Source organism: Spea bombifrons, chromosome 2 (assembly GCF_027358695.1).
Source record: "Spea bombifrons isolate aSpeBom1 chromosome 2, aSpeBom1.2.pri, whole genome shotgun sequence".
NCBI classification, from domain to species: domain Eukaryota; kingdom Metazoa; phylum Chordata; class Amphibia; order Anura; family Pelobatidae; genus Spea; species Spea bombifrons.
In genome coordinates, this window is record NC_071088.1 from 119,324,739 (window position 1) to 119,337,770 (window position 13,032).

Below are 13,032 nucleotides of genomic sequence, written 5' to 3' on the forward strand. Positions count from 1 at the left end.
ATGTAGCGCATTGGAAACAAACAATAGGATATTTAATTTATAGACAATATTCTGTTAATGTCTTCACATCTAGATTCAATGAGTAGTGCAAGCAAAGCAATATTTCCCATAGGTGTGATCATTATCATATATTGATGGGTGGCTGCCAGTTTTGCCAAACCCACTATTGCAGCAAACTGGTCTTCTGGTCCCATGCAACCAAGCCCATCTCTTAAAGGATAAAAAGGGTGTCTTGTCTTCCTCCCTGTTCACAGGGCCACAGACTCCTTCGACTTTTCTGTTCCTGTGGAAATTTTCCCTATTTCTTTTCATACTCTGTTTTAACATACCATCATGTCTTACAGAAGAGGTGGTGGTGGTGGTGGAGGTAAAGGTGGAGGCAAAGGCTTCAGTACGTGCTCAGTTGGTGGATTTGGTGCAGGAAGAATGAGTGGCTTCTCTAGATCTGGAGGCAGCTTTGGATCACGAAGTCTAACCCACCTTGGTGGAAGTAAAAGAATTTCCATTAGCGCATCCAGCGTCCGTGCTGGGGGAGGCTATAGTGGTGGTGGAGGAGGAGGAGGAGGGGGAGGATTTGGTGGTGGTATAGGAGGAGGATATCATGGTGGTATAGGAGGAGGAGGATTTGGTGGTGGTATAGGAGGAGGAGGATTTGGTGGTGGTATAGGAGGAGGAGGATTTGGTGGTGGTATAGGAGGAGGAATTCTTGGTGGTGGTATAGGAGGAGGAGGATTTGGTGGTGGTATAGGAGGAGGATTTGGTGGTGGTGGCGGAGGGGCAATTGGTGTTGGGGGAGGTGGATTTGGTGGGCAAGGAGGTGACCCAGGCTTCCCTGTTTGCCCACCTGGTGGAATCCAAGAGGTCACCATCAACCAAAGCCTTTTGCAGCCATTGAATGTTGATATAGACCCAAATATCTCAAAAATAAAAACTGAAGAAAGAGAACAGATCAAATCACTTAACAACAAATTTGCTTCCTTCATTGACAAGGTAAGAGTGTAATGTATGAATGATAATGTATTTGGCTACTTTAGAGATGATAAAACATTTTATGTATATTTTGTATAGGAACATTAGAAATGACAATCTCTCAGTTAATCTAATCTTTTAACATTCTATAGGATTGTTATTGTACAATATAAGCATGGTAATGTTCACTGGGTCTGTTACACTTCTGGCTTTTACAAGTGTTCTTTTTGTAAGCGTTTGAGCCATTTGTTAATTTGTTCTTTTAGGTTAGATTCCTAGAGCAGCAGAACCAAGTCCTAGAAACAAAATGGCGCCTTTTGCAAGAACAGGGTCAAAAGAGTGTCACAAAAACACCAGGCCTAGATCAACTTTTTGAAGCCTTCATAAGTAGTCTGAGGAGACGACTGGATAATTTAACAAGTGAGAGGGGCCGTCTGGATGGCGAACTGACCACTATGCAAGAGCTTGTTGAAGACTACAAGAAAAAGTATGTCTTTGGTTTTCTCTGAATATATGACCTTATGAAAAAAGCATGAATGTGGAAACATAGAAAATGCGTAGGGTCGTAAAGATAGTACTCCATCAGTTTGTGACCGGAATGTAACTGTCTAACTGTACTTTTCTGCATAGATATGAAGATGAAATTAACAAGCGGACTGAAGCAGAAAATGATTTTGTGGTTCTTAAGAAGGTGAGATGATTTTCTTTAATTAATTAATGCTAAAGGAAATGTTGCAGTGCAAATGTTGTGAGCATACTTATTGTTCCCATCAAGTGGTACAGTAACCTTGCTGATGAATGAATATTCCATTGGTGCTATAGGATGTGGATGGTGCCTACATGAAAAAGGTGGAGCTGGACGCTAAGGTGGATGCTTTGATGGAGGAAATCAACTTCCTAAGACTTCTCTATGAACAGGTTAGAATTATTCCTCCCTATTGCACTATGGTGAAAGAGAATATTTGTGAAATTGTAAGCATGAATAATTTTTAAAAGAACAAGGATCAACACTCACTTGAGCAGGTTCTGATAAATGTACCTTAACTTTTTGGACTGTTTGCAGGAACTCTCGCAGACACAACAACAAGTTTCTGACACTTCAGTGATTCTGTCTATGGACAATAACCGTGATTTCAACATTAAGGATATCATTGATGAAATTAAAAACCAGTACGAGCAAATAGCAGCCAGAAGTAAGGCAGAAGCAGAGGCAGTGTATGATGACAAGGTAAGACTAGTTATTACCCCTGTTATCGTAACAAAAGTCCAAACAGGCCACACCTTTCAGCTTAATTATAGTTGTAAGTATACATTGCTAATCATGTTGAAACAAAAGCCCTTATGCAATATTCAATAAAAGTTATAGATAGGGTCATTACGAGGACCTTGCTTTTTACATGAGGTTCATTTTTTGTGATAAGACCGAATTAAGTTTCCTTAATTTCTTGAAATTAAATTTTTTTAAGGAGTCATAATGTGAAACACTGTAGAGGGTCGTTAAGTCTCCCTTCTTTAATGTCAATGCTAAGCTGTTTATGAATTCTGAATGCAGCCACATGGGACCACATCCTGTGCAGAACTATATTCATTGTTCACTTTCATTTTTCTTTACTAGTACAAACAACTGCAGACGGTGGCTGGACAGCATGGTGAAAATCTAAAGAGCACCAAAAGCGTGATTGCTGATTTGAATCGCAGGATCCAGAGGTTTAAGGCTGAAATTGAGAATGTCAAGAAACAGGTAAGCAAATATGCAAGCACAGTCCACAGATTCTTCCGTGTCAAGTTAATTTGAAAATAAACAAACAAAAAATACTTTTTAAATGTAAAATAATATAAAAGAACAGTTTTGAGCAATGTTGATTATAAATTCATTTATAAGTAAGTAATCATATTCTTCTCAATGCAAGATTACAAGTCTTCAAGCAGCCATTGCTGAGGCAGAAGAACGCGGAGAGCTTGCATTGAAAGATGCCCGGGAGAAATTGACTGAGCTAGAAGAAGCTCTAAAGAAGGCCAAGGAAGACCTGGCCCGCCAGTTAAAGGAATACCAGGACCTACTGAATCTTAAATTGGCTTTGGATATTGAAATTGCCACCTACAGAACTCTACTGGAAGGAGAAGAAGACAGGTTAGTGCTGCAAAAATACAATCCTTTTTAAAGCATTATTTTGAGATAATTCTCTTACTGGTATTACATTTTATAAAAATGGTGATTAAAAAAAGAGACAGACCACCTAACCCCCTATGCATTAGCAATGTTCCAAGATACACCAAATTATATATTTTTTAATTATATGAAACTGCTGTACCACCATAGATCTGTGTGCTAAGTGAGTTAATTCAAGGAAGGAAACAAAAACAGTCCTCTCACTGCATTAACTATGCTATTATAGTAGCCCTAGCTTGGTTTAGGTCTTGAATATCTAAAACCTGCTGCAGAATGAGGTCTGGACAAGATGCAATGTGGTTAGTCACATGTGGCAATATCATTTCCCTTTTAGTTTTACTAATGCCTCTTTCTTTTATCCTGCTTGCATTGACGCCATTCACATTATGTGATTTAGCATAATAGTTATATATAATGTTTACTACTCTGCTTTATTACAGAATATCTGGACAAATTGTCAACAATGTCAGCATCTGTAAGTTCACAAATATACAATTACTGCAAACTGTTACTGTAGATTATGTTGCAAAAGCTAACAATCTTTGTTTTTCATTTTAGCTGTGGTCAGTGGTGGTTCTTCAAGTGTAGGATATGCCTCTGGTGGTGGTGGAGGAGGAGGAGGAGGAGGAGGAGGCTATGGCTCTGGAGGAGGAGGTGGAGGATACAGCTCCGGAGGCGGAGGGTATTCAACCGGAGGAGGATATAGTTCCGGAGGAGGTGGAGGAGGAGGATATAGCTCTGGAGGAGGTGGAGGAGGAGGATATAGCTCTGGAGGAGGAGGATATAGCTCTGGAGGAGGAGGATATAGCTCTGGAGGAGGAGGATATAGCTCTGGCGGAGGTGGAGGAGGATATAGTTCTGGAGGAGGTGGAGGAGGATATAGCTCTGGAGGTTCACAGGTTGGCTATGGAGGTCGAAGCTCAGTGGCAGTTGCACAAACAGTATCCAAAACAAAAAAATCCTACTAAAACCAGCATTAGCCTTCACAGGCAAACTTCACTATGCCCCTGCCATTCAGCCCATTACTGAAGCTTGTCTAGTACATTTAATATCATACTGGTTCATTCTCTATCCTTAGATCACGGGGATACCCTTGATTAGAATTATGTACTGCCATGCTTCACAGGAAGACCTTGTCACTGAATTTCCCTAGCTACATCTGGGAAACACGATACATATTCAGCAATAACACAGTGAAATATAAAAAGCAAAGTCAAATTATAGATCAAATGTATTGATAGAACATCTATTTTAAACTCTTCATTGTACCTATGAATGAAACTAGATATCCATGCACTATGTATGAATGAAACTAGCTACAAATGTGGGGAATATGGACTACGTGGTCATACATCAGGGACTTGAAGTTATGTCTTGTAGACAAAAACAACAAATGCTAGCTGGAGTTTCCCTAATTATGACTGCTTAGTGTGTGTCTCTCTGTGTCTATGTAGCACTCAAGACTTCTAAGATGGGTTAATGTCATCATTCCTATTATTTTTGCTTGTCTTTTTTTCTGAATGTATTGGAGGGAATGGATCCTGGGTGTTTTGTATATAAAATTCTCTTAATGCATTGCTGGGTCTTCCAACTCCAGGCTAAAACTTCTTGACTTTTCTGTGAATCTTCAATAAACAGCATGTGGATCTCAATTGGTGTTAAGAAATTAATTTTAGAATAACATTTTGATATTTGTGTTTAATGTCACGTTAGTACAAATTTGACAATTTTAAGTTCTCAAAATTGGTATTAAAACCATGCTATCTTTATTTTTTTGTTTTACATCTGACCTTTAAACGGGTACCCTGCTAGTAGGAGTTATTCTTGTATAAAACTGACCACATTTTATGTGTGATGAATATCTACCGCAAAATAATAGTTCAAAACAGTAAAACTCATATTAGAAAAAGAAAAACATACAAACAAAAGTATTCTAGATTTGAGGGTTAATAAATTCATTCTGTGGGACGATGAAGTGTAATATGGACCCATGAAAGACAAATGGCTGCTGGGATTATAGGACTTGCTATATCGGACTATATACCCAAAAGTACACCCCTCCTAATTATTAAATTCACATGTTTAAACCACATGGATTGCTAACAGGTATAAAAAAATCAAGCACACAGGCAGCTATATCCATAAACACTGTCATTAGAATGGGTCATACTGAAGATCTTAGTGACTTGAAATGTGACACTGTCATAGGATGCCACCTTTGACACAAGTCAGTTCATGAAATTTCTGCCCTGCTACATTTGCCCATGTCCACTGTTACTGCTGTTATTGTGAAGTGGAAGCTTCCAGGAGTAAGAACAGCTCAGCCATTAGGTGATAGACCATGCACACTCACAGAGTGGGGCTGCTGAGTGGTGAAATGCGTGGCACAACACAATGGAAACATGCTTTGTGGAGTGACCGAATATCAGTTTGGTGGATGCCAGGAGAACGCTACCTAGCATAATGCGTAGTGCCCACGGTAATGTTTGATGGAGAAGGGATAATGGTCTGGTGCTGGTTTTCAGGTTTTTGACCCCTTAGTTCCAGTTAAGGGTAATCTATCAGTCTATCCATCTATCTATCCTTATGATAAAACAATATTTACACAATATAACTAATTTCAGATTTTGAAATGTGTACTAATCCCATCTGTATCCACATATGTGAGGAATATAGAAGCTGTTGGCCTCCTCTGTCATATATAAATTAAATACATGTGACACATAGAAAGAAAAAAGCCCCATTTACTTCAGTCAGTTTTTTTATTTAAAAGAAAATTACCAACAAAATACAAAATTGGTCTATGAATAAACCAATGTAAACAATGGCCTTGTACATTTGTATAAGTTAAACCTACAGTTATATACATAAATCTACAATTTTTAAACAAACAGCAACCGCACACCCATGGATCCGCCCAGGGAATGGGTGCTGAAGACCCACAGCATCTTCACAAAACACCTTTAACTCAAACAAATAAAATAAATATTGAGCATTGTTGTGATTTCTAATCATTGGGGTTAATATACTGTACGTCACCATGACTGGATTAAGGTCATCATTGGCCTAGTGCTGAGGATTTTCGTGGACCTTTTTATAGAAATAAGTATAATAGAATAAAAAGAATCTTAACTCCTCGGCATCCACGTGTACTGGATAAAGATGACATCAGTTCCAGGCAGTAGTACATCAGTACACTAAAATAAAAGTCAGCATACATGGGACCCTGAAGCAACTTTTTAGTGTAATTAATCCTTTTTAATAAGGTATGCAGACTGTGGCCCATGGAACAGCATAGCTAAGTGAAAGGGGCCTTGACTGGGTGAGGAGGTGGGCTTAGGATAATGGGCATACCTGGGAACTTCTCGGCTCCGGCTACTCGGAGCCTTCCCTTACAGGACTCGGCCAGGACTGCACACTGACGTCTGGGAAAAAGGAAAAAATGGGGGGGGGGGAGCAGGACAGGTCAAGACCCCGCTCCCGTGACCTGGAGGATTCGGGTATTGACCTGTAGAACCAGAGGAGCAGCGCTCACCCGGCAATCTCCGGGTCAAACCCGGAGAGTTCCCAGGTATGATAATGGGGTTAAGGGACATTAGGTAGGGGACTTTGGGAGGTCCTGTATAAATAGTAAGGCAGTTGTTCTTACCTGAATCTTCCCTCCCTGTCAGGGGGATGATTGGAAAACAATGGGGAATACATGAACTGTATTACTTTTGGTGGCAATTCTGGAAATGACTTTGTTGTGTTAATAATTTGTGGTGGTTTTTGTCACGACCACGAACACCAAGGCACTCACCGCACACCAAGGGAGACCCTTAGTGACAGGGAGTGGAGACTGGGATGATTCCAACAGTGAGGAGGCCAGATGCAGGTGGATAAATTAAGGGCCGAGTTGGAGTGCAAGCTGCAGGAGCCCCGACAGCAGGAACCAGAAGGCAAATGAAGCAGAGCCGGGTTAACTCAAGCAACGTACTCAGGATAGCCGGGTCGGTAACAGAGCGGGTAATCAGACGAGCCAAGTCGGTAAAAGAGCGGGTAATCAGACTAGCCAAGTCGGTAACAGAGCGGGTAATCAGACGAGCCAATTCGGAAAAAGAGCGGGTAGTCAGACAAGCCAAAAAACTGGAAACCAGGATAGGCAGGAGAAGGTACAGAATCGCTAGGCAAAGAATCGTCAGGCAGGCAGAGGTCAAAAACTATAGTAACGAGCAGACGCAATAACTCTGGATACATAGACCACAACAGGGTACAGATTAAAGCATTTCCCGGGTTTTTAAATCTGGCGCCCTTACAAGCTCCACCCCCTGGACTGCATCATCGCAGTTCTGGGCAGTCTCCCAGAACTCCGCCTCTGGACCCGTCCAGCCATGCCCCCATCAATACAGACAGGAGGAACGCCGCTGGACCGGGAGCACGTAAGTACAGAATACTGGGGATCAATGCTCCGTCGGGCATCATGATGCCGGATGGCAGCAATGTCTCCCGACACCGCCTTGAAACCACAATGATCGGGGACCCGACCTCCCGCATCGAGGGAGACACCCGTCACCCCCGGTACCGGCCGCTCGCGAGCGGTCCTCTGCCCGTGAGCATCCGGCACCGAGGGAGAGACCGCGACAAAATTGGATTTTCAACGACCTGTATAGGATGTGTTACGAATTTGTGGTACAAGTCAATTCATGCAAATCAGAAATATATTTATTACTTAATTTCCAAATATTACATAGATTGCTTGCCAATTCCCTGCTTATCAGCAATTCTATGAAGCATATGCTTAGGTTATTTATTAACATAATCATTATGTATACCTGTAAGTAAAAGAATGAACATTAAATAATAGTTTACCCTAATGACCGTGAGAAAGTTTAGTAAAAGAAATGCCTCCAGAACTTATAACTTACATTATGAAATAATGTAGCGCATTGGAAACAAACAATGGGATATTTAATTTATAGACAATATTCTGTTAATGTCTTCACATCTAGATTCAATGAGTAGTGCAAGCAAAGCAATATTTCCCATAGGTGTGATCATTATCATATATTGATGGGTGGCTGCCAGTTTTGCCAAACCCACTATTGCAGCAAACACCCATGCAACCAAGCCCATCTCTTAAAGGATAAAAAGGGTGTCTTGTCTTCCTCCCTGTTCACAGGGCCACAGACTCCTTCGACTTTTCTGTTCCTGTGGAAATTTTCCCTATTTCCTTTCATACTCTGTTTTAACATACCATCATGTCTTACAGAAGAGGTGGTGGTGGAGGTAAAGGTGGAGGCAAAGGCTTCAGTACGTGCTCAGTTGGTGGATTTGGTGCAGGAAGAATGAGTGGCTTCTCTAGATCTGGAGGCAGCTTTGGATCACGAAGTCTAACCCACCTTGGTGGAAGTAAAAGAATTTCCATTAGCGCATCAAGCGTCCGTGCTGGGGGAGGCTATAGTGGTGGTGGAGGAGGAGGGGGAGGATTTGGTGGTGGTATAGGAGGAGGAGGATTTGGTGGTGGTATAGGAGGAGGAGGAGGATTTGGTGGTGGTATAGGAGGAGGAGGATTTGGTGGTGGTATAGGAGGAGGAGGATTTGGTGGTGGTATAGGAGGAGGAGGATTTGGTGGTGGTATAGGAGGAGGAGGATTTGGTGGTGGTGGCGGAGGGGGAATTGGTGTTGGGGGAGGTGGATTTGGTGGGCAAGGAGGTGACCCTGGCTTCCCTGTTTGCCCACCTGGTGGAATCCAAGAGGTCACCATCAACCAAAGCCTTTTGCAGCCATTGAATGTTGATATAGACCCAAATATCTCAAAAATAAAAATTGAAGAAAGAGAACAGATCAAATCGCTTAACAACAAATTTGCTTCCTTCATTGACAAGGTAAGAGTGTAATGTATGAATGATAATGTATTTGGCTACTTTAGATATGATGAAACATTTTTCATTTAGAGAATGTATATTTTGTATAGGAACATTAGAAATGACAATCTCTTAGTTAATCTAATCCTTTAACATTCTATAGGATTGTTATTGTACAATATAAGCATGGTAATGTTCACTGGGTCTGTTACACTTCTGGCTTTTACAAGTGTTCTTTTTGTAAGCGTTTAAGTCATTTGTTAATTTGTTCCTTTAGGTTAGATTCCTAGAGCAGCAGAACCAAGTCCTAGAAACAAAATGGCGCCTTTTGCAAGAACAGGGTCAAAAGGGTGTCACAAAGAGACCAGGCCTAGAACAACTTTTTGAAGCCTTCATAAGTAGTCTGAGGAGACGACTGGATAATTTAACAAGTGAGAGGGGCCGTCTGGATGGCGAACTGACCACTATGCAAGAGCTTGTTGAAGACTACAAGAAAAAGTATGTCTTTGGTTTTCTCTGAATATATGACCTTATGAAAAAAGCATGAATGTGGAAACATAGAAAATGCATAGGGTCATAAAGATAGTACTCCATCAGTTTGTGACCGGAATGTAACTGTATAACGGTACTTTTCTGCATAGATATGAAGATGAAATTAACAAGCGGACTGAAGCAGAAAATGATTTTGTGGTTCTTAAGAAGGTGAGATGATTTTCTTTAATTAATTAATGCTAAAGGAAATGTTGCAGTGCAAATGTTGTGAGCATACTTATTGTTCCCATCAAGTGGTACAGTAACCTTGCTGATGAATGAATATTCCATTGGTGCTATAGGATGTGGATGGTGCCTACATGAAAAAGGTGGAGCTGGACGCTAAGGTGGATGCTTTGATGGAGGAAATCAACTTCCTAAGACTTCTCTATGAACAGGTTAGAATTATTCCTCCCTATTGCACTATGGTGAAAGAGAATATTTGTGAAATTGTAAGCATGAATAATTTTTAAAAGAACAAGGATCAACACTCACTTGAGCAGGTTCTGATAAATGTACCTTAACTTTTTGGAAAAAATATCTATTCATTTTGTGATATTGTGGACTGTTTGCAGGAACTCTCGCAGACGCAACAACAAGTTTCTGACACTTCAGTGATTCTGTCTATGGACAATAACCGTGATTTCAACATTAAGGATATCATTGATGAAATTAAAAATCAGTATGAGCAAATAGCAGCCAGAAGTAAGGCAGAAGCAGAGGCAGTGTATGATGACAAGGTAAGACTAGTTATTACCCCTGTTATCGTAACAAAAGTCCAAACAGGCCACACCTTTCAGCTTAATTATAGTTGTAAGTATACATTGCTAATCATGTTGAAACAAAAGCCCTTATGCAATATTCAATAAAAGTTATAGATAGGGTCATTACGAGGACCTTGCTTTTTACATGAGGTTCATTTTTTGTGATAAGACCGAATTAAGTTTCCCTTTCTTGAAATTAAAAATTTTTAAGGAGTCATAATGTGAAACACTGTAGAGGGTCGTTAAGTCTCCCTTCTTTAATGTCAATGCTAAGCTGTTTATGAATTCTGAATGCAGCCACATGGGACCACATCCTGTGCAGAACTATATTTATTATTCACTTTCATTTTTCTTTACTAGTACAAACAACTGCAGACGGTGGCTGGACAGCATGGTGAAAATCTAAAGAGCACCAAAAGCGTGATTGCTGATTTGAATCGCAGGATCCAGAGGTTTAAGGCTGAAATTGAGAATGTCAAGAAACAGGTAAGCAAATATGCAAGCACAGTCCACAGATTCTTCCGTGTCAAGTTAATTTGAAAATAAACAAACAAAAAAATGACTGTTAAATGTAATATGATATAAAAGAACAGTCTTGAGCAATGTTGATTATAAATTCATTTATAAGTAAGTAATCATATTCTTCTCAATGCAAGATTGCAAGTCTTCAAGCAGCCATTGCTGAGGCAGAAAAACGCGGAGAGCTTGCATTGAAAGATGCCCGGGAGAAATTGACTGAGCTAGAAGAAGCTCTAAAGAAGGCCAAGGAAGACCTGGCCCGCCAGTTAAAGGAATACCAGGACCTACTGAATCTTAAATTGGCTTTGGATATTGAAATTGCCACCTACAGAACTCTACTGGAAGGAGAAGAAGACAGGTTAGTGCTGCAAAAATACAATCCTTTTTAAAGCATTATTTTGAGATAATTCTGTTACTGGTATTCCATTTTATAAAAATGGTGATTAAAAAAAGAGACAGACCACCTAACCCCCTATGCATTAGCAATGTTCCAAGATACACCAAATTATATATTTTTTAATTATATGAAACTGCTGTACCACCATAGATCTGTGTGCTAAGTGAGTTAATTCAAGGAAGGAAACAAAAACAGTCCTCTCACTGCATTAACTATGCTATTATAGTAGCCCTAGCTTGGTTTAGGTCTTGAATATCTAAAACCCGCTGCAGAATGAGGTCTGGACAAGATGCAATGTGGTTAGTCACATGTGGCATTATCATTTCCCTTTTAGTTTTACTAATGCCTCTTTCTTTTATCCTGCTTGCATTGACGCCATTCACATTATGTGATTTAGCATAATAGTTATATATAATGTTTACTACTCTGCTTTATTACAGAATATCTGGACAAATTGTCAACAATGTCAGCATCTGTAAGTTCACAAATATACAATTACTGCAAACTGTTACTGTAGATTATGTTGCAAAAGCTAACAATCTTTGTTTTTCATTTTAGCTGTGGTCAGTGGTGGTTCTTCAAGTGTAGGATATGCCTCTGGTGGTGGTGGAGGAGGAGGAGGAGGAGGAGGAGGAGGAGGAGGCTATGGCTCTGGAGGAGGAGGTGGAGGATACAGCTCCGGAGGCGGAGGGTATTCAACCGGAGGAGGATATAGTTCCGGAGGAGGATATAGTTCCGGAGGAGGTGGAGGAGGAGGATATAGCTCTGGAGGAGGTGGAGGAGGAGGATATAGCTCTGGAGGAGGAGGATATAGCTCTGGAGGAGGAGGATATAGCTCTGGCGGAGGTGGAGGAGGATATAGTTCTGGAGGAGGTGGAGGAGGATATAGCTCTGGAGGTTCACAGGTTGGCTATGGAGGTCGAAGCTCAGTGGCAGTTTCACAAACAGTATCCAAAACAAAAAAATCCTACTAAAACCAGCATTAGCCTTCACAGGCAAACCTCACTATGCTCCTGCCATTCAGCCCATTACTGAAGCTTGTCTAGTACATTTAATATCATACTGGTTCATTCTCTATCCTTAGATCACGGGGATACCCTTGATTAGAATTATGTACTGCCATGCTTCACAGGAAGACCTTGTCACTGAATTTCCCTAGCTACATCTGGGAAACACGATACATATTCAGCAATAACACAGTGAAATATAAAAAGCAAAGACAAATTATAGATCAAATGTATTGATAGAACATCTATTTTAAACTCTTCATTGTACCTATGAATGAAACTAGATATCCATGCACTATGTATGAATGAAACTAGCTACAAATGTGGGGAATATGGACTACGTGGTCATACATCAGGGACTTGAAGTTATGTCTTGTAGACAAAAACAACAAATGCTAGCTGGAGTTTCCCTAATTATGACTGCTTAGTGTGTGTCTCTCTGTGTCTATGTAGCACTCAAGACTTCTAAGATGGGTTAATGTCATCATTCCTATTATTTTTGCTTGTCTTTTTTTCTGAATGTATTGGAGGGGATGGATCCTGGGTGTTTTGTATATAAAATTCTCTTAATGCATTGCTGGGTCTTCCAACTCCAGGCTAAAACTTCTTGACTTTTCTGTGAATCTTCAATAAACAGCATGTGGATCTCAATTGGTGTTAAGAAATTAATTTTAGAATAACATTTTGATATTTGTGTTTAATGTCATGTTAGTACAAATTTGACAATTTTAAATTCTCAAAATTGGTATTAAAACCATGCTATCTTTATTTTTTTGTTTTACATCTGACCTTTAAACGGGTACCCTGCTAGTAGGAGTTATTCTTGTATAAA

The 13,032-nt window shown here is 40.3% G+C and overlaps 2 protein-coding genes across 3 annotated transcripts; both read left to right on the forward strand.

Annotated features, from left to right (window-relative positions):
- Nucleotides 1-281: 281 nt before the first annotated feature.
- Nucleotides 282-4,791, forward strand: LOC128474001 (keratin, type II cytoskeletal 1-like). Of its 2 annotated transcripts, none has more exons than XM_053456237.1 (10): nt 282-685; nt 722-990; nt 1,236-1,456; nt 1,600-1,660; nt 1,792-1,887; nt 2,033-2,197; nt 2,585-2,710; nt 2,880-3,100; nt 3,580-3,614; nt 3,698-4,791. In XM_053456237.1, the coding sequence occupies exons 1-10, from the start codon at nt 334-336 to the stop codon at nt 4,105-4,107; spliced, it is 1,956 nt and encodes a 651-aa protein (XP_053312212.1). In that variant the 5' UTR covers nt 282-333; the 3' UTR covers nt 4,108-4,791. The 2 variants fall into 2 exon arrangements, with proteins under 2 accessions (XP_053312212.1, XP_053312213.1); XM_053456238.1 differs by having other exon boundaries at nt 282-607; nt 815-990.
- A 2,810-nt stretch (nt 4,792-7,601) lies between these two features.
- LOC128473821 (keratin, type II cytoskeletal 1-like) lies at nt 7,602-12,300 on the forward strand. Its single transcript, XM_053456051.1, has 12 exons — nt 7,602-7,696; nt 8,388-9,003; nt 9,260-9,480; nt 9,624-9,684; nt 9,816-9,911; nt 10,089-10,253; nt 10,638-10,763; nt 10,934-11,154; nt 11,634-11,668; nt 11,752-11,799; nt 11,878-11,937; nt 12,278-12,300. The coding sequence occupies exons 1-12, from the start codon at nt 7,602-7,604 to the stop codon at nt 12,298-12,300; spliced, it is 1,767 nt and encodes a 588-aa protein (XP_053312026.1).
- Nucleotides 12,301-13,032: the final 732 nt, after the last annotated feature.